We start from the raw sequence: 21,555 nt of genomic DNA on the forward strand, positions 1-21,555 counted from the left end.
ATGAATCATGTACTGTAAGACAGAGAGATCAGATAAATTCAATGCAATTTGGCAGCCTTTTCTAGAGTTGTTTTCTAATTGAATGTTACTCTTTTGCTGAGGTTTCACCCATGCACAAAAAGACCTTTTTAATTTAATATTTTCTCATTATGTCAAAACTCTGCCTTTTTTCGAAAACTAAATGCATTCTATTGGGAAATGTTGACTGGTTAAAGGAATAGATGTGGGGAGTAGTGGAGGGGGGTTATTTTTGTTTTATCGCCAAATGAGAAGATAACAACACTGTTCTCATCTCTCTTATTGTACTATCAGATTTTGTGTTAAACTTCTATTGATGTGAAATGACATATTTGTGATAAAAGAGTGCTTAACTGTGGTTGGACCATGCCAACAGGCCTTTTGTTGAGTTGTTTGTTATACTTCTGTTTCTTCAGAGAACTCCTTTCCTGCCCTTCAACCCAACACAGATCATCAAGGCAGTTCTCAATAATAAAAGTGGAAACCAAAATTCAAAACACGTAAAACCAGATCAATAAACACAAATCAATAGCACCAACATAAAAATAGCTGTGAAAACAGCAGCAGCAGCAGCAGCAGCAGCAGCAGCAACATTTTCTGAACTGGATCAGCTTGCTCCAAAGCTCCTGCACCAGAAAAGGGTTTGGGGATTCTACTATATACATTGGAGAAGAAGGGGTGTGGATGAGCCCAAAGTCAGGCAGGTGTCAAGTTTTAAGGTAGCAAATTAGGATAAGAAAGCAACAGACAGGCAGACTTCTCACACTGAAAGACATTGCTCACTCTGAAAATCTAGCTGGTATTCATATGCATATTGCTGATGGGTCTCAAACCCTTTCCCTGCAGATTGCTCTGGCTGATTGAGTGGACTTGACCAATAGTGGGCCCAGCTGTCAAGAAGGCAGTTTCTGCACATGCTGCAGAGGGAAGTGAAGGGCAGCTGGGAAGGGATCCCATCTAGGAGAAGGAAAACTCTGATCCTAAACCTCCAATGCCTTGCAGGATATCTTCAGGAGAAGAAAAGGCTAAGGAGTAAACCAGGCTTCCTCAACCTCGGCCTACAACTCCCATGATCCCTAGCGAGCAGGACCAGTGGTCAGGGATGGTGGGAATTGTAGTCTCAAAACATCTGGAGGGCCGAGGTTGAGGAAGCCTGGAGTAAACCATACACAAATCCAGAGAGGAATACCTAAGATGGTTGGAAGGTGCCTTGTACGTCTCCTTCCAGTGACTCCTGCAACCAAACTGGTGCCAAACGTATCGTTCTGCTTTCCTTTGGACCACATCAGCAAGGCCAAGAGGGGGCTCTTTTCATCTGGGCAACCCTGGACCTCCAAACTCTGCCCAGGCTTGCACCCTGGGGAGGCCACTTCAGTGCCACTAGAACAGAGGTTTGACTTCACCCCCATTGTCTTTTGTGATAGATGAGGATGCCGACAACAATGACTTAAGTTACATCATACTCCCCTCCCTCCAATTTCAGTATGCATATTGCTTCACTTGTTTAAAAATGGAGTAAGCCACCCCTGCAGCGTATGAGACCCTACTGCTGCATGGAGTGCTGGACTTCTACCCCTGTTCTGAAGGCACCACTAATTCCACAACTATTTTACGCTGAACCTGAATGCAATACCTCCTCTTACTGCTGATTACTGGCTTAGCACAACGACAGTTTCCTTTTTTTAACAGAGCTCTCTGATGCATGCCTGCAATAGGAGAACTGCCTTTTTTAATCCAAAGAACCACACATCCTGTCTGAAGTGAATCAGAACTTTGATTACAAATTTATTACAAAAGAGTACAATATACTGTTGGTTTTCCTTTGTCTTGCGGATGTTCTGGTTGCAAAGTAACTTCAGAAAAATGAACATCTCCCGACATCCCTGGCAGATGTTAAATAGCACCTGAAAATGAAGTTACTATACCATATGGCTACCTGTCCTATACATAACCACGCTGCCTTTGTTCCTTCCAGACCCATTTAAGATATGAAGAAGGCTATTAATACATCCCTTGATCTAACCAGCTTACTGCTCAGCACATCTCAAGAGACAGCAGTCACAACTTCAGTAGGTGTTATTTTAACTTTCTTTTCACATGTGCCATTATAATTGCAGCAAAAGCCAAAGATGGTGTTTAAGGCAGTCACGTTAATGTGTTGTGCTTTTTTTTTTTAAAGGAAATTAAATACTGAATAAGTGACTGACTGTACTTTTTTGAAATATGAAAAAGAATATTTAAATGCTCAAAAAGCTTCTACTCATTTGAAGTAGTGAGCTTTGCCTGTGATTGAAGCTGTGTGAGGCCCTTTATTGGAAGCTGAGCAGCGTGGAGGTGGGGGCAGGAAGAAAGTGTGAATGGTCGGATCTGATCAATCAACATACAACTGTATTGAACATTGGGGATTTTCTTTCATCTCTGCCTAATGATGGCAATGTATCCTCCTTGCCACTCTGTAAAGTGAAATGTATCCAGCATCTAAAGTCTCCCAGAATGGTCTGTGTAGGAAAGAGGAATGGATCCCCCTTGACTGTTCTATATATTCATCCACATTGATCACTAAAGGTTTTCCTGGACATATTGGCTTGAGGGGACCGACATTTTTCTGTCATGAGGAGAATACCACATATACATTAACCTAGCATATCAGGGAGAAGGTGAGTCTGAATATGGTAGTTGTGCATGTACAAGGAATATTTAAACATTCAATCTCAAAGCTGCAGCTTGAAGACTGACATTTATTTATAAAAATATTTGCATAAACCATGATTTCATTTTAGAAAAATCAAAGTGCTTCACTATATATGTGGGAATTTAAGTTGAGTGGTTAATGTGCATAACAACTTACCACTGTGCATATTCACCAGGCCTAATGGAGAATGTGCAAATAATCCTTCCAGGAAGAGGGCATTGTGCATATTTCCTGGACAATATACATAATTTCCAATAGGCTTTGGGAAAGATGTATGAGGCTACCACCTTGCTGAATCTGTTTGGCCTGGCTCTGATCTGTGCTTAGGTGGGTGACTGAGAACCACATGCACACCATTCTGGAAATCCCTGACAAAAGAAAGGTGAACTATACATGTAAGAACATAAATAAAATTAACAATGTAATTCATATCCTCCAAGTGTCCCTATTTTTCAGGGACAGACCTAGAATTACAGAAGCTGTCCCTGTTTTCCTTATTCCTCTCCTCCATGTCTCAGAGAACAATTAGAAGTGGTCTGTGTGTGTGTTTGCGTAGGTGCAAAAATGGAGTCTTGTTTATCCTGAAAATAAAATACCTGCACCAAATGAAGAGAATAGTGATGCTGGCATATGAAGTCCTTCCTTTAATTTTGAAGGAAAGGTCACCAATCCACTTTAAATTCTTTTCTTATGAAACACAGGGAGTGTTGATTCCTTTATTGTAAAAGGAGCTTTACATTGCCTACTCACAAGTAAGTCCCACAGTATTCCCAGTTAAGTGGGTAAAGACTGGGCAGCCTTACGCTGCAGGCCCAAGCATTTTTACTCAGAAGTAAGACCCATTGAGTTCAATAAAATTCTCACAGTTTCCATTATTATTAACAGCCCACCTTTTCCCCTGACAGGGACACGAGGCAGCTTACAGCTAAAATTTTATTTCATTCTGTTTATCTGTGGAAGGTGTTGTACACAATCCCTTCCCTCACACATTTCTTTTCTTTACAACAGTCCTGAGAGGTAGGATTGGTGGAGAGGTTGTAATTGGCTCGATGTAGATGTATATATGACATCTACACATTCGGCCAGTTAAAACATGGGAGAAGCTTCCTGATGTAGAATGGGATATCCCTATTTTCATCTGAGAAATTTTTGAGGATATGTAATATTATTATTCATTATGGAGATCAAAATGGGGCACAGAAATAAAATTTATTTTTAGAAAACCCAAGCTATAACAAGACAGCAGATCAGAAGCAGCGCTGCAAAAAACTTTACAATGCAATACGTATCCTGCCTGTCTGTCAGCTCAACCCAGATCAACCCATTGGAAATTCTCTCAAAAACAAATACATCTCTACCCGGAAACAAAATGCCATAATGGCCTTTAGTGCCAACATTCACTAGACAAGTTGCAAAACTATACTTTGTCCAATAAACGGTGAGTAGAGACCTCCATTAATTGGGTTCCCTCAGATATCCTAGCTCTACTTGATTACACAGGAACTAAAACCTGAAAATCACCAGTTTCTCCTGTACAGTGGTACCTCAGGTTACATACGCTTCAGGTTACATATGCTTCAGGTTACAGACTCCGCTAACTCCGAAATAGTGCTTCAGGTTAAGAACTTTGCTTCAGGATGAGAACAGAAATCGGGCTCCGGCGGCACAGCAGCAGCAGGAGGCCCCATTAGCTAAAGTGGTGCTTCAGGTTAAGAACAGTTTCAGGTTAAGAACGGACCTCCGGAAAGAATTAAGTACTTAACCAGAGGTACCACTATGGTAGTGTAATCAAGTGGCAACCACTGACGTAGCCACTCCCTTGCTGCAGATCTAATTTGGCGAAGGGATGTAGCTTAGCACGAGAGTTGAGAAGGTCCAGGTTCAATCTCCAGATAAGGCTGGAAGAGACTCCTAACTAAAAACTCTGAAGAGCTGCTGCCAGTCAGTGTAGACAATACTGAGGTAGATGGATTCAGTATAAGGCTGCATACTGTGCTATGCTAGGCTAATAGAAGGGTGGCATTCCAATAGGAAATAATCATATGATCTGCACAACCATGTGATCTGGACAACAAAAAGTGAGAATGGCACTTGCATTGCTTTGGCTGTGACATGGAGCCCAAACCATACCACCCCCTGCTTTTTTTAAATCTCTGCCATAACATTTCATTGAGGCAGGAATAAAGCCACACTGAACTCCTACTGGTTGAAAAGCAATTGTCTGGTTGAAAAGCAATCTATCATATGTGAGAACAGAATGTGAGTTCAAGCATGTTATGGATTTAAAAATATGATGTAGAACAGGGTATCCCAACCTGGTGCCCTCTAGATTTTTGGACTACAACTCCCATCAGCCCGCACCAGCACAGCCAATTGCCAGGGGTGATGGGGCTTGTAGTCTAAAACATCTGGAGGGCGCCAGGTTGGGGGAAAGTTGCTGTAGAACAATTGCAAATATCCATTTGTGAATATTCAATTTATGTTTTTGTAGAAGCACTTTCCCAGTATTGAGGTTCACTTCCAAAATGACATTAATTGCTTGTCACTTACATTATTAGTTCAAAGAGTAAAACAAGGTTTCATTTGTTAGAAAATAAACAGTAGCAAAATGTGAGTCACTCTTCACAGTCAAGGTGAGAGCAGTCACCACTGTCCAGGTGAACTAGCCTGATTTCTGATAGGCATGGCAGCCCAGTGACCATGTTGTGACTGCCCAGAACTTGTGCAAAGCATTCCAGTGGTGGTCCGTGGCATCACTGAGCTCCTGGAGGGAAGCATTTCTAATGATATGCAAATAAAGTCAAATTAGCTCAAAATTGGAATGGAAGAAATGTGAAAATGCCTATCATTATCCTGTCAAAATTAATCAGAGAAACAGCAGTTTGTACAAGCCAAGGTTTGCTAAGTGATCCACGGGAAAAAAGAAGATAAAATATGTGCAATTGTGTCAATATTTAGATGCAAAGGTGCCAGTTCGAAGTATAAACATATAAAGTGGGGCATACAAGCCTCTTATAGTGACTGTGAAAACATCACCCAGTATCAGTTTTTAGCATATCATATCATCCAATTTGCTTAACAAATTTAATGCAACATTAATCAAAGATAAAGTTAATTTATTAACATAGACTGCAAGGGATCGCTTTCTAGCTTTAAAATTAACAAGAATTAGAGATAGCATAGTTAGTTAAAATATGTGGACCACATCATCATCACCATTACTATTATTAGTATTTATCAGATTTATTGGCTGATCTTCAACAGAAAATATCAGAGTGATGAACAATAGTTACACAGCAAATATTGTGCCCACATATAAAATAGAACCAACTATAATAATAAAAAAAACACAGCATCAGTATTAAACATTAAAAAACCCAACAAGAGTTGCAACAACAATAGTGGTACAACAGGGCCTAGCTAATCTAGTTATTTCCTAAAAACTACAAATCTTCACAATGCCACCAAAACTAACCACTGAGGTGCTAAGCCAAGCCACCTGAGGGAGGGAATTCCATCATGGGGACACCACCACCAAGAAGGCCTTGTCATGGGCCACTGCAGCAGGAACTTCATTCAACAACAGAAACACCAGATCTTAACTGGGAGATTGCTGCACGTACTGACTAGAAAGTGGAAATTATAAACGTGTAGCAGTTCCCCTCACATTGAAGGTGGCATGGGGAAAAACCTGCCCAATATGTGTGACAAATTTTAACAAAAGTAGGTCTGCATATAGTGAGTTTACATGATGTCCTTAAATAACAAGCATCTGCAGTGAGTTACCTTGACCTGATTATTTCATGCAAGCACCTGTAACTTGAGAAAAATGCTAAGGTTTCTGCTGGTTACTGAGAGGTGGAGGCTGAGGCAATGGGTAGGTGGGCACAGTGCAAGCAGAGCAGGGGGAGTATCTGATTGGCTCTGCCTCTCAGACTGAGACCCCCCTTCTGCCTTGCCCCTTCCCCTCTTGGTAATCTGCAATGGCCCTGTCATTGGAAAGCCAGATAAGCAACACCACCATACTACATCCTGCCCCACTTATATAGCTACTGCTTTGAGCCCTGGAGGTTTAATCCCACTTAACACCGGCTAATATTGGAGGAATGCAGCACACAGATAACCCTCCAACTCATCTTGAATATGAGCAGGCACAGAATCTTTTACTTACTGATCTGGAGCATGATATATAAGGCTCAAATGGTGAAACGATGGGAGGCTCTCCCAGTTCTTTCTCAAGTTAGGGGTGCCTGCATGGAATCATCAAATTGTTAACTCCCTGCAGATCCTTGTTACTATATAACGTTGTAACCTTTAGCCCCAGTTCCATCTTGTGTTTGCAATCCAGGACGTGGGGGAAGTGAAGTTCGTTTTGACTTCTCAGAGGGTAAATGTGAATAACAGAGGTCTGGCCAATATAACATCAATGCATGCAAACAGCATGTTGGAAAAAACCCTCAACCCAGCTCAAGTTTAAAAATTTAGCACTACGAGAGTTGCACTGCAATTGTAAACATTTATGATATTTATCTATATGAAAAAAGCTCCAGTTGGCCAGAGCTCTGTTTTAAAATATCTGATTTAGTTGCTTATTCATCACTGAATTATGATGAAAATGTGATGAATTTTAACAGGCCAACAGACTGATAAATGCTTTGCACCATAAGGCTAAATAAACAAGAGGAGCATCATCTCAATATTGCTGGGAACTCTAGAAGGTGGGAGTTCTCACACATCTTGGAGAAAATGCCACACAGGTGCAACACATCAAGCCCTGCTCTATTTTAATGCAGAAAATTTCTACTTGCCATGGCAACTGCCACCTCCTGAAGTATGGCTCCTGCAGTGGCACCTTTGAAATCTGACACGCCCCCTCAGCGAGGTGCTCTCAGCAGCCTGTCGTGCAAATGCTACTATTTTCCACACCATTTGTGTGCAGGCATAATTTGATGACTCAGCATATCCTCAAATGCCATGATCCATGCAAGCTCAAATACACCACCCCAGAAAGCAGAAGCAGAAGTAGAAGAAGAAGAAGAAGAAGAAGAAGAAGAAGAAGAAGAGGAGGAGGAGGAGGAGTTTGGATTTGATATCCCGCCTTTCACTCCCTTTAAGGAGTCTCAAAGCGGCTAACATTCTCCTTTCCCTTCCTCCCCCACAACAAACACTCTGTGAGGTGAGTGGGGCTGAGAGACTTCAAGGAAGTGTGACTGGCCCAAGGTCACCCGGCAGCTGCATGTGGAGGAGCGGAGATGCGAACCCGGTTCCCCAGATTACGAGACTACCACTCTCAACCACTACACCACACTGGCAATGTGTGACGGAACATCAGCTCAGAACTGGTTGAACTGGCTGCTGTGTTAAGCTGCAATCATGTTGGACTGACAGTAGGGGCGGTGGTGGATTGGACTGCCAGCATCACTCCACCAGCATGAAGCTACTTATTTCATGCACTGAATGTGCGGGTGGAAGTGCTTCTGGTCTGAGCCTGACTGCTGTGCCAGAACCACGGCTGATGTTGGTTACAGGGCTGCAGATGTGGTGGCCCCACCTCTCCATTCTTCCCCAACCTGGCTAGGATTTGGTTTGCATTGCCAGACAATGCCAGGCAATGCAGAACTGATGATATGAACACAATGGACTCTCTTGTCTTTAGCATCAGTTAATTGTTATTTAATTTCATGATACACTGACTGGTGAGAGGGCTTACTTGGTGGCGGCTCCTCATTTGAGGAATGCCTTCCCTGGTGATGATCACCTGTCTCCCTTAATATCAAGCAAAGAGAGTGTTCTTGTGCTCAGGTCCTGCTGGTTTCCCACAGGCCTCTGATTGGCCACTGTGAGTACAGGATGCTGGACTATATGGGTCACTGGCTTTTAGCTCAGTCAATGCAGCATGGCAACTAAGTCAAGGTTTGGCTTAGCATGTCATCTGAACCTAGCTTCACGGTTTAGCTTGATCTTCCTAAACCACAAGCTGCAGCCCAGGTATATTTTTGGCTACAGATCTTGGTTAAGGAGGAGAGAGCTTAATCACGACCTTGGGACTGGATGACACACTAAGCCAAACCTTGGCTTAATTCCCACACCACACTGAGCTAAAAGGACAAGGAAGGAGCAAAGCAGGTACAAGCTTCTTCCTGAGAGCCAGCACATCTGCACAGTTCCAGTATGCCATAGTTTGGCTCACTACGCCAAGTGAACGAGGCCAACCCATGGACGTCTGCGAGCATTGTTATGGGCACCCATCTGTCCCAAGAGACAGTGGAGTGAGTCTCTGGGGGTGAAATCAAACCACTGCATTAGCAGTGGGGAAGTTACCTGCCCAGGGTGCACACCTGGGCAGGCAGTGTGTATGGAGATCCTGGACTGCACAGGCAATACCTCCTCTTGGCCTTACTGATGTGGTCCAAAGGAAAACAGAGCAATCCATTTGGCACCACTTTGGCTGTAGGAGTTGCCAGAAGGAGGCATACAAGGTACCACCCAACCATCTTAGGGACTCCACTCTGGATCTGTGTAGGAATTAGTCTTTAGCTTTTTCTTCTCCCAAAGATATTCCACAAGGCAGTGGAAGTTTAGGGCTAAAGTTTTCCTTCTTCTAGATGGGCTGCATTCCCAAGTTTATGAGACCCATCTGCCCCTCACTTCTCTCTACAGCATGTGAAGAAACCACCTTCTTGACCATTGGACCCACTATTGGTCTTTCCAGCTCAATCTGCTGAAGTCTCTCTTCTCATTCAGGGGATGACCCTAACTCACTGAAGGTTTGAGACCCAGCAGCTACCCTCACCCGGTTTACTCAGCCAGTCTAAGCCATTCCCGGGGTATGTCTGCTGTCACACACTGACAGCTTCTAGGAGCCACAGGTGATAGTTGAGTGCAGGTTGGGGACCAAAGGTGGAAAAGCTACCCAAGAAGTAGCACAACGTATCCCCCATCAGAGGAACTATCCCTCCCCTAATATCCCCCCCACACACATAGAATGTCATTTGTTGTGAGCAGACAGCCTCAACATATTTTCTTCACTTAACCATGAAATCACAGCCTACTGAATCACACAACCACACGCCCCCCCCCAAAAAATGATATAGCTAGGACACTGTAGCTAAAGTTCTGAGAAGCTTCTATGAAATATTTGAGGCATGGTCAAAGTGGCACTTCCACATGTATCCCCATCTCTGACACAGCTGATTCCTAAACCATCTTCCTCAAGGTAAGTTTCCATTACCTGAAATGACAAGCTTTATGTTGAACCTTGAGTTCTGCATAGATTCAGTCCAGGGGAGAGAAATATGCCGAGGATCAAATGTGAAATGAACAGTGAATATATTATGCTTATTTCCTTTAATTTATTTGTTGTGGTAAACATTTAATGCAGAATTAATTAGAAATGGATGGCTTATTAATTACAGATTAGACTGTATGTGCCCAATTCACACATCTACACAACGTAAATGTTATTGTGCATCAATAAAACATTTTCCGTTGATCGTATACCTCAGTTATTATTCATAGCTATCAATACTTTTCTCTAAGTGCTCTGCATTATTTATGTAATGTGCTAGCCATTAAAGCTCATGCCATATTTTTCTCCCCAGAATGGTTTGCCCTGCTTGCTTAGAGCTCGTTTTGACAAATTAACCAGCGATACTAGGAGTGCAGCTTTTGCTTCCTTTTGCTGATGCTCTTTCTCTTTGCCTTCTTGGTGCAAGTGAGGGCAAGGAGGGCTCAATTACCCTCACAAGCACATGTTTGAGGTTTGGTGCTTCACTAACCCTAGTGAAATTCTCAAATCTGATTGCACCACAAGTGGAGGCTGCGTTAACACATACTTTGTTAAAGGAGCCTGGGGAGAGGGAAGCTCAAATTTAGACATGTATTAGTTTTTTTGCATTGGATTAGATTCCGCAGCTACATTTTTTCTCTGCATTTCCCTGGGGAAAAGCAGTGGGACAAGAGGAATTATGGAAATGCCCACAGACACAAAACTGAACCTTTAGCGTCATTGGCCCAGCCCTTCCAATAGAGATTTAGCAGCTGTCTTCTGTTTTAACCTTTAAAGTCTTCTGAAAACCTTTCTTTATGACCAGGCTCATGCAGACAATTAAGATAAACATCTGCTGTAAGCTAGTGATCTGTTTTATATTTTTGTGAGGTTTTTTTTTCATTGCGTATATATAATAGTTGTAAAGAGCTTTGATTTTTTTAAAAATAAAATTGTGCTATGCAAGTACTTTTTAATAAACAAACAAAACAAGTACAAAATGCAAGGTGTGTAAATGAGAAGGAACTACAAAAATATAAAAGGTAGATATTTGTCTTCTATATATTTTAAGGCAATAATTACCTACATCCTTACCTTAAATACTAGTTCCCCTATCAAACCGTTCCAGGTCCCATTCTCCAGGGGGCGCCCATACTTGTGATCTGGAGCAACATAAATTTCATACGTGAAGCCAAGGTATGTGGATAAGGATTCTAAGACATCAATGGAAAAGCCCTGGTATTTCTTTGGTTTCCCCAAAACATTTTCTGACACCATCACAAATGGCTCCTCCTAAACAGGGAAGAAAGAAAGGCATCTGAAGTTGTAGCGATGTAATGACTTTTTGCACTGACAGCAATGGAAAGAAACGTTTTCAAAAACTTGTTTTCTGTTATTTCTATGATTCTATGAATTAGTGTTACAGCACTGCACCACTTTCCATAGCAGAAAAGCCTCCCACAGTTGTTATTCAAACCAGGGCAGTGTCAAATTGCTATCAAACTTTCTATCAGCAGCATCCCTGCTAAAAACACAGCAGATAATCCAGCTACTCGTGGCAAACCATCTTTCAAGATTCCCTTTAGCTGGCCTTTGGCAAATTGTTATGTCTCAACTTCGGTTCCTAAGCTGTATGCTGACAGCTGCCACCGAGGCTGGCTGTGAAAAGGAATAAAAACTTCGAACCATGTATGCATAGCATTTAAAAGTAAGTTTTTAGTCCCCAAAGTTCAGGGAAGTGGTTCAAATTCTATTGGACCATGCCTACCTTTCTTGTACTGCCATGATAAATTGCATAATGGAACTGCTGCAGTATCATGATAGATGGAACATGATATGTGATGCTTGCTGCATTACAATGGGATCCATTTCATTTGATGCAGCCTGACAATGAGGACAAGGAGTTTGTAACAACAAAGCCCACATGTTCCATTGACCCTCTCATCTTATTAAAGTTTGCCAAGATTGTTTGAGTGGGTGGATTTTAGGTGTGGGCAATTCGTCTTTATGGGAGGGAGTGGCCCTGACCATTTCGAAATAGGCAGTGATTCAACCACTCCAGAAAAAGACCCATTGGTTGAAATACCCCCTTCTGCGGGACCCTGCTATTTTCACTTGACCATGTTACCCTCCTGAACAGACACTTTGAGTTAGTTATTGGGGGCATTGTTTTACAATGGTTCTGATCCTCTCTCCAGTAGCAATTTCAGGTATTGGCTCTCTAATAGCTGTTCTGTGGTGTGCTGTAGGGTACCACCCTCTCCCCAATGCTATTTAACATCTGCATGAAGCTGCTGGGCGATTTAGAGCAAGGTGTCATCAGTACACTGATGACACCAAGCCCCATTTCACTATAACATCTGTATCAGGAGAAGTCACGCCAGGCCTCGTCCATTGTCTAAACTTGGTTGTGTGCTGGATGAGAGCTTACTGGAGGTGTTGAAGGTGAGTGGTTCCCAGGTCAAGATAATTGGTCAATTGCCTGTTTTGGATGGGGTTGCATGCTTCCTGAAGGAATCTGTTCACAGTCTAGGATCCCTCTCTGTCATTAGAAGTCCAAGTGACCTTTTACTAGCTTCAGCTAGTGAGATGAATAGAGCCATTTATGGAGTGTGGTAACCTGACTACTTGCATCAATATGCTGGTAACACCCAGGGTGGATTACTTCAATGTGTTCTGTGTGGAGCTGCCCTTGAAGCTGCAGCTAGTGCAGAATGTGGTGGCTTGACTGTGCACTGGAGCAGAATATTGCCATCATATTATAGCAACGTTGAAAGAATTGCACTGGCTGCCAATTAATTGATGGTGCTGGTACAGGTGTATAAAGATCTAAACAGCTTGGAGGGCCAGGATAATTAAACAATCATATGAACCGACCCAGACCCTGCACTCATCATGTGAGGCCCTTTTTCATGAGAGGTCTGGAGGGTAGCAACATTAGAGTGGACTTTTTTTTGCAGTGGTTCCCCATTTGTGGAGTAATGCATTTAGGGATGCGGGTGGCACTGTGGTCTAAACCACTGAGCCCCTTGGGCTTGCTGATCAGAAGGTTGGTGGTTCAAATCCCTGTGAGGGGTGAGCTTCCGTTGCTCTGTCCCAACTCCTGCCAACCTAGCAGTTCAAAAGCTTGCCAAAAAGTAGATAAATATGTAACGCTCTGGCGAGAAGGTAAACAGCATTTTCATGTGCTGCTCTGGTTTCGGTGTTCCATTGCACCAGAAGGGGCTTACTCACACTGGCCACATGACCCGGAAAAACAAACGCTTGCAGACAAACGCTGGCTCCCTCGGCCTGTAAAGCGAGATGAGCACTGCAACCCCAGAGTCGTCTGTGACTGGACTTAACTGTCAGGGGTCCTTTACCTTTACCTTTTTATGCATGGTTTATTGTCTGTGTGTTTGGCGGCCTGGTTTTAAGTAATTTTAGGTTTCCCTGGGCAAGATAAAGCAACTAACAAATTTGTGTATGGTTTTGTTATTGTTTGTATGGTTCTGTGTCAGTTTGTACATATGCTTGTGATAAATGAATAAAAAACTATAAAATAAAATAAAATATTTTATCATCCTTTATACACCCAACTAACTATTGCATTCTGCAGGACAAGGCATCCTGCAGCTACAATTCTATCCAGTCATTCTGCACGGTGTCATGATCAGGCCTTCCCTGTGGTGGCAACTAACCTTTGGACAGATACAATTTACACTTTCTTTGTAATGACTGTTGCAAACTTTCCTATTTCAACAAGTCTTTTAAGAGGAGATTTTTATCCCAGCCCATATTTTTATTGGATTCAAAATTGTTTTGATGTTTGCAATTGTTTCAGCTGCTCTTATATGTGTAACTTTTGAAAATTGTTTGAACTGTTTTAATACAAGCAATTGCATTAGATATGTTTTTATTGTAATGTGGAATTGCTTTGAGAAGTTCATAGAAAGCAATTCATAAATTAAATAAAATAACAACAATGATTTAAAACAAGAAACTTCTATCAATCTGCACCAGCCAAAAGTAGACATTATTCAACAAAAGGATCCCATTAAATAGTCATCCAACATAGTTTTATTATAATCGCATGAAACATAATCTCAAAATAGGTTATTAGAAATGAAAAGGGAGAATCATTTCAGTTTTCCTTAGTGCCTACTCCCTGCCACGTACAAAAATAAAAATATCAGAAATATTACACCACTGAAAACCTGTGTGCTTATTAAAGAAAAGCAAATAATAAATTAGTGATAGCCGTTAAGGTGTCAGATTTCCCATGCAATAATTCTGATCAGCTAGAGTAAATGAGATCTTACACACACAAATATCTTTGTAGTTTATCAGTCCAAATATATTATGCAGTGTTTCCTGGATCTCTTTGGAAGGGGAAAATGGGTGGTTTAAGAGACGATGTTTCATATATTAGGATAGATTTATTCACATCAGTTGTCAGGTTTATTAGGTAATAGTGGCTCATAATTCAGAATTAGAATTTTGTTAGTCAAAAGTGCATGCTAATTGTTCATCAGATTTATAAGACAGTTTGAAGCATGCAAGCAGCTTTGTATTAGATTCTAAGATTTCATTAATGAATGTGCAACAGCTGGCAAGTAAGGAAGTTCAGACTGGTTTCCATTGTGTGAGACACAGACAACAGGAATTTGATTTCAGAAAGGCTTTTGACAAAGTCCTCCATGATATCTTATGGAGAAGCTGGTAAAATGTGGGCTAGATAGATTACTGTAGGTGGATTTGTAGTTGGTTGACTGACCAAGCCTAAGGAGTGTCTTTCCATCTGACCTCACTGCTTACTGCCACTCCCCTGGGAATAAAACTCCATGCATTTGAGGAAGCAGGACTCCTATGGCAATAATAAATGTGCTAAGTCTTCAAGTTGCCACCAGAGTCTTGCTCGGCTCTGCTGCAACAGGCAAATGCGGCCACCCCTCTGGAAATCTCAGCTGGGAGATTTTAGCTGCTCACCCAAACCATGGAAACTGTCTTTATGACAATTTGCAATCCGATGTAATTGTTAATCCCCAGGGGTATATTCCAACAAATAACAGATGCAGATCGAAACCCAAAAATCTTTTTCGTCTTTCTCCTGGAGATAAAAGGGCAATTATTTTATTTCTAGCTAATGTTTGATGATGATCAGAATAAAAAGTGAACCTATCTGTGGATGGCTAGTGAGACCGCACAGCTGGAAAAGAAAAGAGAACTCAAAGCGACAGTTGAGGAGGGATTTCCCCCCTTTGGCCTTTTATGAGACCCAAGACACTTCATTACTCAGGGCATGAGTTCAGTTAGGGTAACATGAGTTTGCTAAATGGCTTCACAAACACTCTCATCAAATTATAGGGAATGTGCAGAAGTGATTTCTGCTGATTGTCGTTCACCGGCTCCCTGCTGAGGAATCAGAGGCGTTATCACCTTCTCTGTTCCCTGCAAGATATATGTGGAGATGAAGAGGAAGGGCCTCAGGAAAGAGAGTTTCATAAGACATTTCCTGATCAAAATAAAGAGCTCTCTTAATGCTAATTTACATATTGTGTGTGTATGGAAGGGGGCACTGTTTCCATTCTGGTAATGCTGGTCTTAATCCAGCACCCTGCAGCACCTCAGAAAACCCTGCTTTAACCTCTTCTCACCCACCAGGCTGCCATTGTGCTTGATGTGCTGTTGTAAGACAAGATGCTCTAGCACAGCAGTACTGAGCAAAGCAGCATGGGACAGGGAAGGGGGCTAATGCTAAGAGCTTCTGAGCTCTATTCCAAGTCTCCTCAGTTATGTGGGTGTTGACTGAAGAGAGGCCCTTATTAGCTCTCTCACCCTGTACATATATGCAGGGCTTTTTTCTAGCCAGAACACAGTTCCAGCCCCTCTCAGATGGGTGCCATTGCCATTCTAAGAAAACAAGGAAGGCATTTATGGTGAGTTCCAGCACCTCTTTTCTAGAAAAATAGCATTATGTATATGAAATATATTCCCAGAAAGGTTGGGGCTGTAATGTCCTTCCAGCACCAAGAAAAGTCCATTCTTTTTGCCCAGGTCTTCTGCCACATCAACTAGCTGGCTTTAATCTGTTACCGGTACTTTTATTTTATTTTTGCTAGCTTTTAATGTATGTTTGTTGCTCTGCTGCATTCATTTATGTTTGTCACTGTATTGTTCATGTTTTGATTTTACTTTGATTTATTCGAGAGCTTGTGCTGAAGATCGGCATATCAATCTGCAAACAAACTTCTTTTCTGTAAGAAAAGTGGTCCTTGAGCTCCTTTCACTACTTTCCTCTCAAGTCAGGTTTCCTAATTTCACCAGCATCAAAGGGTGCCATTGTTTCTAACATCATTGTTCTAAAAAGCACAATGGAGGAGCACAAAAAGGATAGAGCTCATTAGTACAGCACATGTTTTGAATGCAGAAAGTCCCAGGGTTCAGTCCCTGTTATTTCCAGCTTAAAGGAAAAAGGATAGCTTTTGGGTAATGCAGTAGCTGAAAGCATGGTAGAGCTGCACCACTCACCTGACCTCCCTCTGGCTGTGTTGTTGCTGCATACCAGGGTGCAGGAGAACGGATGAGGTCAGCATGGTATAAATACAGCAGCAGGAGCACTGTACTGGCTCTGCCAGCACATTTGCACCATGCCAGCCTCAGCACAGTCTCGTCCCTCTCCCTGTCCATCCTGATCTGCAGCAGCAACTCAGCTGGAGGGAGGTCAGGTTAACAGCACAGCGCAGCCCACCACACTGTCTGCCACTGATGTGATGGAACCCACCATGTGGAACAGCCTCCTTTTGGAAACAAAGCATGTGGTTTCTGTTCTATATTTCTGGAATATGATGAAGACTTTTCTATTCACCCTGACATTTCCATGCCAACCAATGCCTACTGTGTGTCACCACAAAACACCGGATCCCACATTTTTGTTGGGTGATAAAATAAATCCACCTTCTGCTTTCCCTACAAATTCTTCAGCTCTCATCTCTTTTAAACGATAGTAAATTGTCTGTTTTTTGTTGTTTTCTTTAAGTCGATACTTATCTCGTTGCAAATGGATGTCTCCCTTTAAAAAGGAAAACATCTTTTGAACATTCTGCCAAACACAAATAAAAGAGCAGAAAGAGAGCGGGAGGGAGAATGTTGATTGGTAAGAAATGGAAATGGAATCTACAGGGGTCCAGAGCACACAGTAAAGTTTGATCTGCAAATGCATGACCTTCTGTACTCCTGTTGAAAGAAGTGGTGAGATCAGGTAATTAGACTGACTGTTAGTATTCACAGAGCATATTAAATGACCTCAGTGACTATCCTTTATATTTTTCTGATCATACCAGGATATGTTATTTTAATATTGATATTTTAATCCATTAAGATGAGCTCTACAACGGAGTACAACTTTCTTTTCTGCTAGGAAATACAGCTAACACCTACTCACTACCCAACACAGAACTCTGCTCCTTTGATTTTGTTCATATAGGTAACAATTCACAAATGGTATCTCTCAGTGCTGGTCTTAAATGGGACACTTCACTTGAGGATCTCATTCTGTTACTCCACTGGACCAGATATCAAACAGCACACAATGATTGTATGCCATCATGCTAAATCACAGTTTAGTGTGACAAGTATTGTGCTCTTGCTTGCCCTTTCCTTCCTATACAATGCCTGTGAGAATGGAAACTGCCCCCTTATTTTCAGTAAACAATGGTTTAAGAGTGTTAATGTTAACCGTGGTTTGTTAAAAAAAAAAGCAGTCCCACAATTTATGGTTTGAATACCATATTTAACATTAACCACAATTTAATTACCCAGATTACATGGAAAATGTGTTTAATCTAAAATGGATGTGAAAGCTTCCAAACATTTTCTTACAGCCACACTAGAGGCAGAGAGGGGAATGGAGAGCGCACGAGCCAAGGTTTGACCAGGCTCATTTTCAGCATTCCGAAAACATAGTGTGATGTCCAAATGCAGCCTAACTGTTCCTTCTCTCCAAGTATACTTTCTAAGTCCCATCAGCCATAAGCATTGGCCATGCTGGGTGGAGCTGGTGGCAGTTGGAGCCCAACAACATCAAGAGGATGAAAGGTTCCCCATACTTGCTTGCCTAAGAGAAGCAGAGGAGAATTCTGAACACTCTGTCCCAATGGTGCTCTAAATGCAGCCTCAAACTAATATTTAAAAAGTTTTAAATAAACCCACAAGCTGCAAGCATACATATTGATTTTAAGATTTATTAATGTTTGCCCTTTTCAAAAATGGTGGATGTTGGTGAGCTCTGAGAACTGAATGATGAGCTGCCACCCCTTCTTTCTCTCAGGTGACAAGGAGCAGACATTCAGTAAAAAGAGGTACTTAGAAACGTCAGAGTATCTGCAAACCACTGTTCAAATGCCAATTTCAAGCTTACATGCCCTTGTTACCTTCTTTGACTTCTCCAAAGTTTTATATCCCCAAGTTTCAGTGTTAATCATTCTGGACTTTATTCCCCACAAACTTTCAGAAAGAATATGGAGGCACCAATACTTCATTTTCTTGATTGCTTTATTGACCACTGTTCCATCGTTTACACTTGGGCAAAGAACGGCATCGCAGCTTGTTATTTTTAATTGAACAGCAAAATGCATTACCTTGATGTTGGGAATCAATGGCTAAAATTTAATTGAAACATTTAATATTCTAGTTACAGAAGCTCTACTGCTAACAATAAGAAGATTTATTTTTTTTAAAAAAAGTCTGAACAGATAATAGGCTAAAGGGAAAACACAAACACACACAATGTAGCATCTTCCCCCATAAGCAGCTGGCCAAGAAAGACCCTTAAGAAACGGTGGATATTAAGGCTATGTCTAGACAAGGCAGGAGTAGAGTAAATGAGAATGATAACTGTATTTCAGGACCTTGTTTTCTTATTACTGGCTTTGCTCTCAGGTCCCAGTGAATTTCAGACTCAAAGAAAAGTTTATGCAGACCACTGGCTCATTGGGCTATCTACCATCACTACACTTCTTCCATGAGACTGCCCTCTGTATGTTTTTGAACTATGGCCATGCTGTCTGGCAGTAAAGTACTCCAAAACATACGGAGAGCACCAGGTTGGTGAAGGCTACTTTAAGCAATCTCTGCTTCAGGATCAGGAACAAGGATCATGTACAGGATCCCCAAAGATAAGAGAAAAGCTCTCTTTCTGCAAACATCTCAAAGGGATTTGATGATTGCAGCGACTGGTGACAACCAAGCTTTTCATTCCCAGTTCTCTGCTAATGGAACCTATCCTAGAGGAAGCTTTTGAAAAAAGAAGTTGAAGGTCAAAGATGCTCCACTCTGCCTGATTTTCCCACTAAGATCCCATTACCACGGCCCAGATACTGTTGCTGCTTTGGGATCCTCCTCTCCATGCTTCGGAGGCTGAAACTTGACAGTTGCATGGTTCTTGTGCATATTCTGGGATAGCAGTTACTCCCAGCGTAAGTGCTCTCCCAAAATATTTTTTCCGACTATATGTCATTGTCTCTCCCAGCTTTCAGTCACATTATATTTAGCTTTATTGTTTCCCTAATAATGGTCTCCATGTTAGGTTTCTGTTACTTGTCACAAGACTCTGTTTACATTGCAAAGAGATTCCAGACTGTTGGAAGTCTCATGGGAGACGGATGTTGATATTACTAGTTTCCTGTTTCTTTATATCCATTTGCCTCTCTGCTCTCACAGAGAAAGGATGTATATTTCTTTTCTGTCTGCGTAGTTAGAAATAAAACTATTGGCAATGTAGCTCATATTTCTCATCCTTCTGCTGCTGGATACTCTGCGTAACATGCCTGGAGCCTCATCAAAGGCTCAGGTTGTGAATCACTGTCGGAGGATTCAACTGGAGGAGTAGCTCGGTCGAACGCAAGTTCCAACACTCCACACCTCAAATTAATCTTTCTGGACCCACGCATTTCCAGGCAAACATTGCCTGTGTCCTGTTCTGGTCCTATGGCAAGGCTATCTCAGCACCATGGAGAGCTCCTAGTGCACAACTTGTTCTGACAAGGCTTGGAAGTGAATGAGGTATTTTGAGCCCCGGTCTCTAGTCCTCCCATCCTATGTCCTACTATCTCTAGCCCATCTCTCCCCTTGTGGAGAACTATAGCCTTTTAAAGGGTGGACCATCTGGGTACTTCTCCTGCATTCTAGATGCACTCCCTCTGTCAATGGACTGTAGGAGAACTTGGTCCCTCAGACCGACAGAAATATGCCTATGAGGGCACCTGTGAGTCCTGGAGATGTGACATCTGGTTCATTGGGCTGCTACCTGCCAGTCTCAGTGGTCTCTTGATCACCAAGGAGCCATAAATCTAGTTTGCTTCCTTATACGGCAGCACTGTGACCTCTGACTCTGTGTCCTGGGCTGGATATAGACATATCCAAGAAGCACTGTAAATTTTGTATGAGAAATCACATTGCCAATAATGGAACTCCACATTGCCATCCGGTGTCAGCCTTTTAATGCATATACAGTCATACCTCATGTTATGTTTGCTTCATGTTATGTTTTTTCAGGTTGTGTCCCGCGGCGACCCGGAAGTACCAGAAAGGGTTACTTCCGTGTTTCCCTGCTTGTGCATGCACAGTAGTGCTAAATGGTGCTTTGCGCATGTGCATAAGTGCCAAATCACACTGCGCACCTGCACAGATATGGTGCTTCAGGTTGCGGGTTTTCATGTTGCGAATGGGCCTCTGGAACGGATCCCGTTCGCAACCAGAGGTACCACTGTACATACAACACATATAAAACGTTTTTCTTCACAAATCTAGCTGAGTTCTTGGTGACTACAGGACTCTGGAGTCCTGACAGTCTAAAACAATTTTCTTTCTGATGTAGGAGTGAATAACTTACTTTTAAGCACTTGGAAAAAGGTAGCCCCCAACTCTGTCCCTCTGTAATTCATGCACTGGGCACCAGTATGAACTAGAACTCCCTGACTGATTGTGCTCCATACGATTAAGATTAGAATATTCATTCAACCATGAATGCCTTGTCAACCTATAAAATGGCCTTAGAAAAAGTTTTTAACCGCAGTTAGCTACTACACTGAAAGCAATTAGATCTGTTTAGATACAGGATTACCTGAGGATTTTTTTTAGAAGTGCCAACAATTTCAAAACCCATATTACTTACTGCATATTATCTGTTTTAAATTAAAAATGACTGCCTCCCAGGAATCTCATAAAGCATATTTCATTTTTAGTGACAGGTTCCAATCCAAGGCCTGGTGTGGCTAGAAAGAATAGCAAATAGCCAAGTGCTTCTGTCATGCATCAATCTTCATGATGATTTTATTCATCCAACAATAAAATGAGCCCATTTATCAGGGAGGCTGTAAATTACTAGCATTTCAGTTTTTCTTCATAGGTTTTTGCTAGGAGACAGCTGTTGTGCTCTCTTTTCTTCTGACTGAGATGTGAAGCAGAGAGAACAACAGAAAGCAAAGCAGAAATTCTGTTGCCTTGCCATCACCCAGTTTCTGTCAACTAAAGCTTCCCAACAAATCCTAATGTAACCATCAATTATTTCAAAAATAGTTTTTCTTTCAACATGTGCTGA

General features: G+C 41.9%; 1 protein-coding gene and 1 long non-coding RNA gene across 8 annotated transcripts in view; one reads left to right on the forward strand and one right to left on the reverse strand.

Moving 5' to 3' along the window:
* LOC310852974 overlaps nucleotides 1-21,555 on the forward strand; it is a 472,952-nt gene that overhangs the window by 187,816 nt on the left and 263,581 nt on the right. The gene's annotated exons all lie outside the window — the stretch shown is intronic.
* Nucleotides 1-21,555, reverse strand: part of GRID2 (glutamate ionotropic receptor delta type subunit 2) — an 835,972-nt gene that overhangs the window by 169,350 nt on the left and 645,067 nt on the right. For all 7 annotated transcript variants that reach the window (XR_014568339.1, XR_014568340.1, XR_014568341.1 and 4 more), the window contains exon 10: nucleotides 11,073-11,270. Coding sequence is in view for 4 of the 7 variants with exons in the window: in XM_083756400.1 (XP_083612526.1) it covers nucleotides 11,073-11,270 (198 nt within the window). In the remaining 3 variants the exon portion in view is untranslated. The remainder of the gene's footprint in view (nucleotides 1-11,072; nucleotides 11,271-21,555) is intronic.

The sequence above is a fragment of the Podarcis gaigeae genome, assembly GCF_964106915.1.
Source record: "Podarcis gaigeae genome assembly, chromosome: 9".
Classification (NCBI taxonomy): Eukaryota; Metazoa; Chordata; class Lepidosauria; order Squamata; family Lacertidae; genus Podarcis; species Podarcis gaigeae.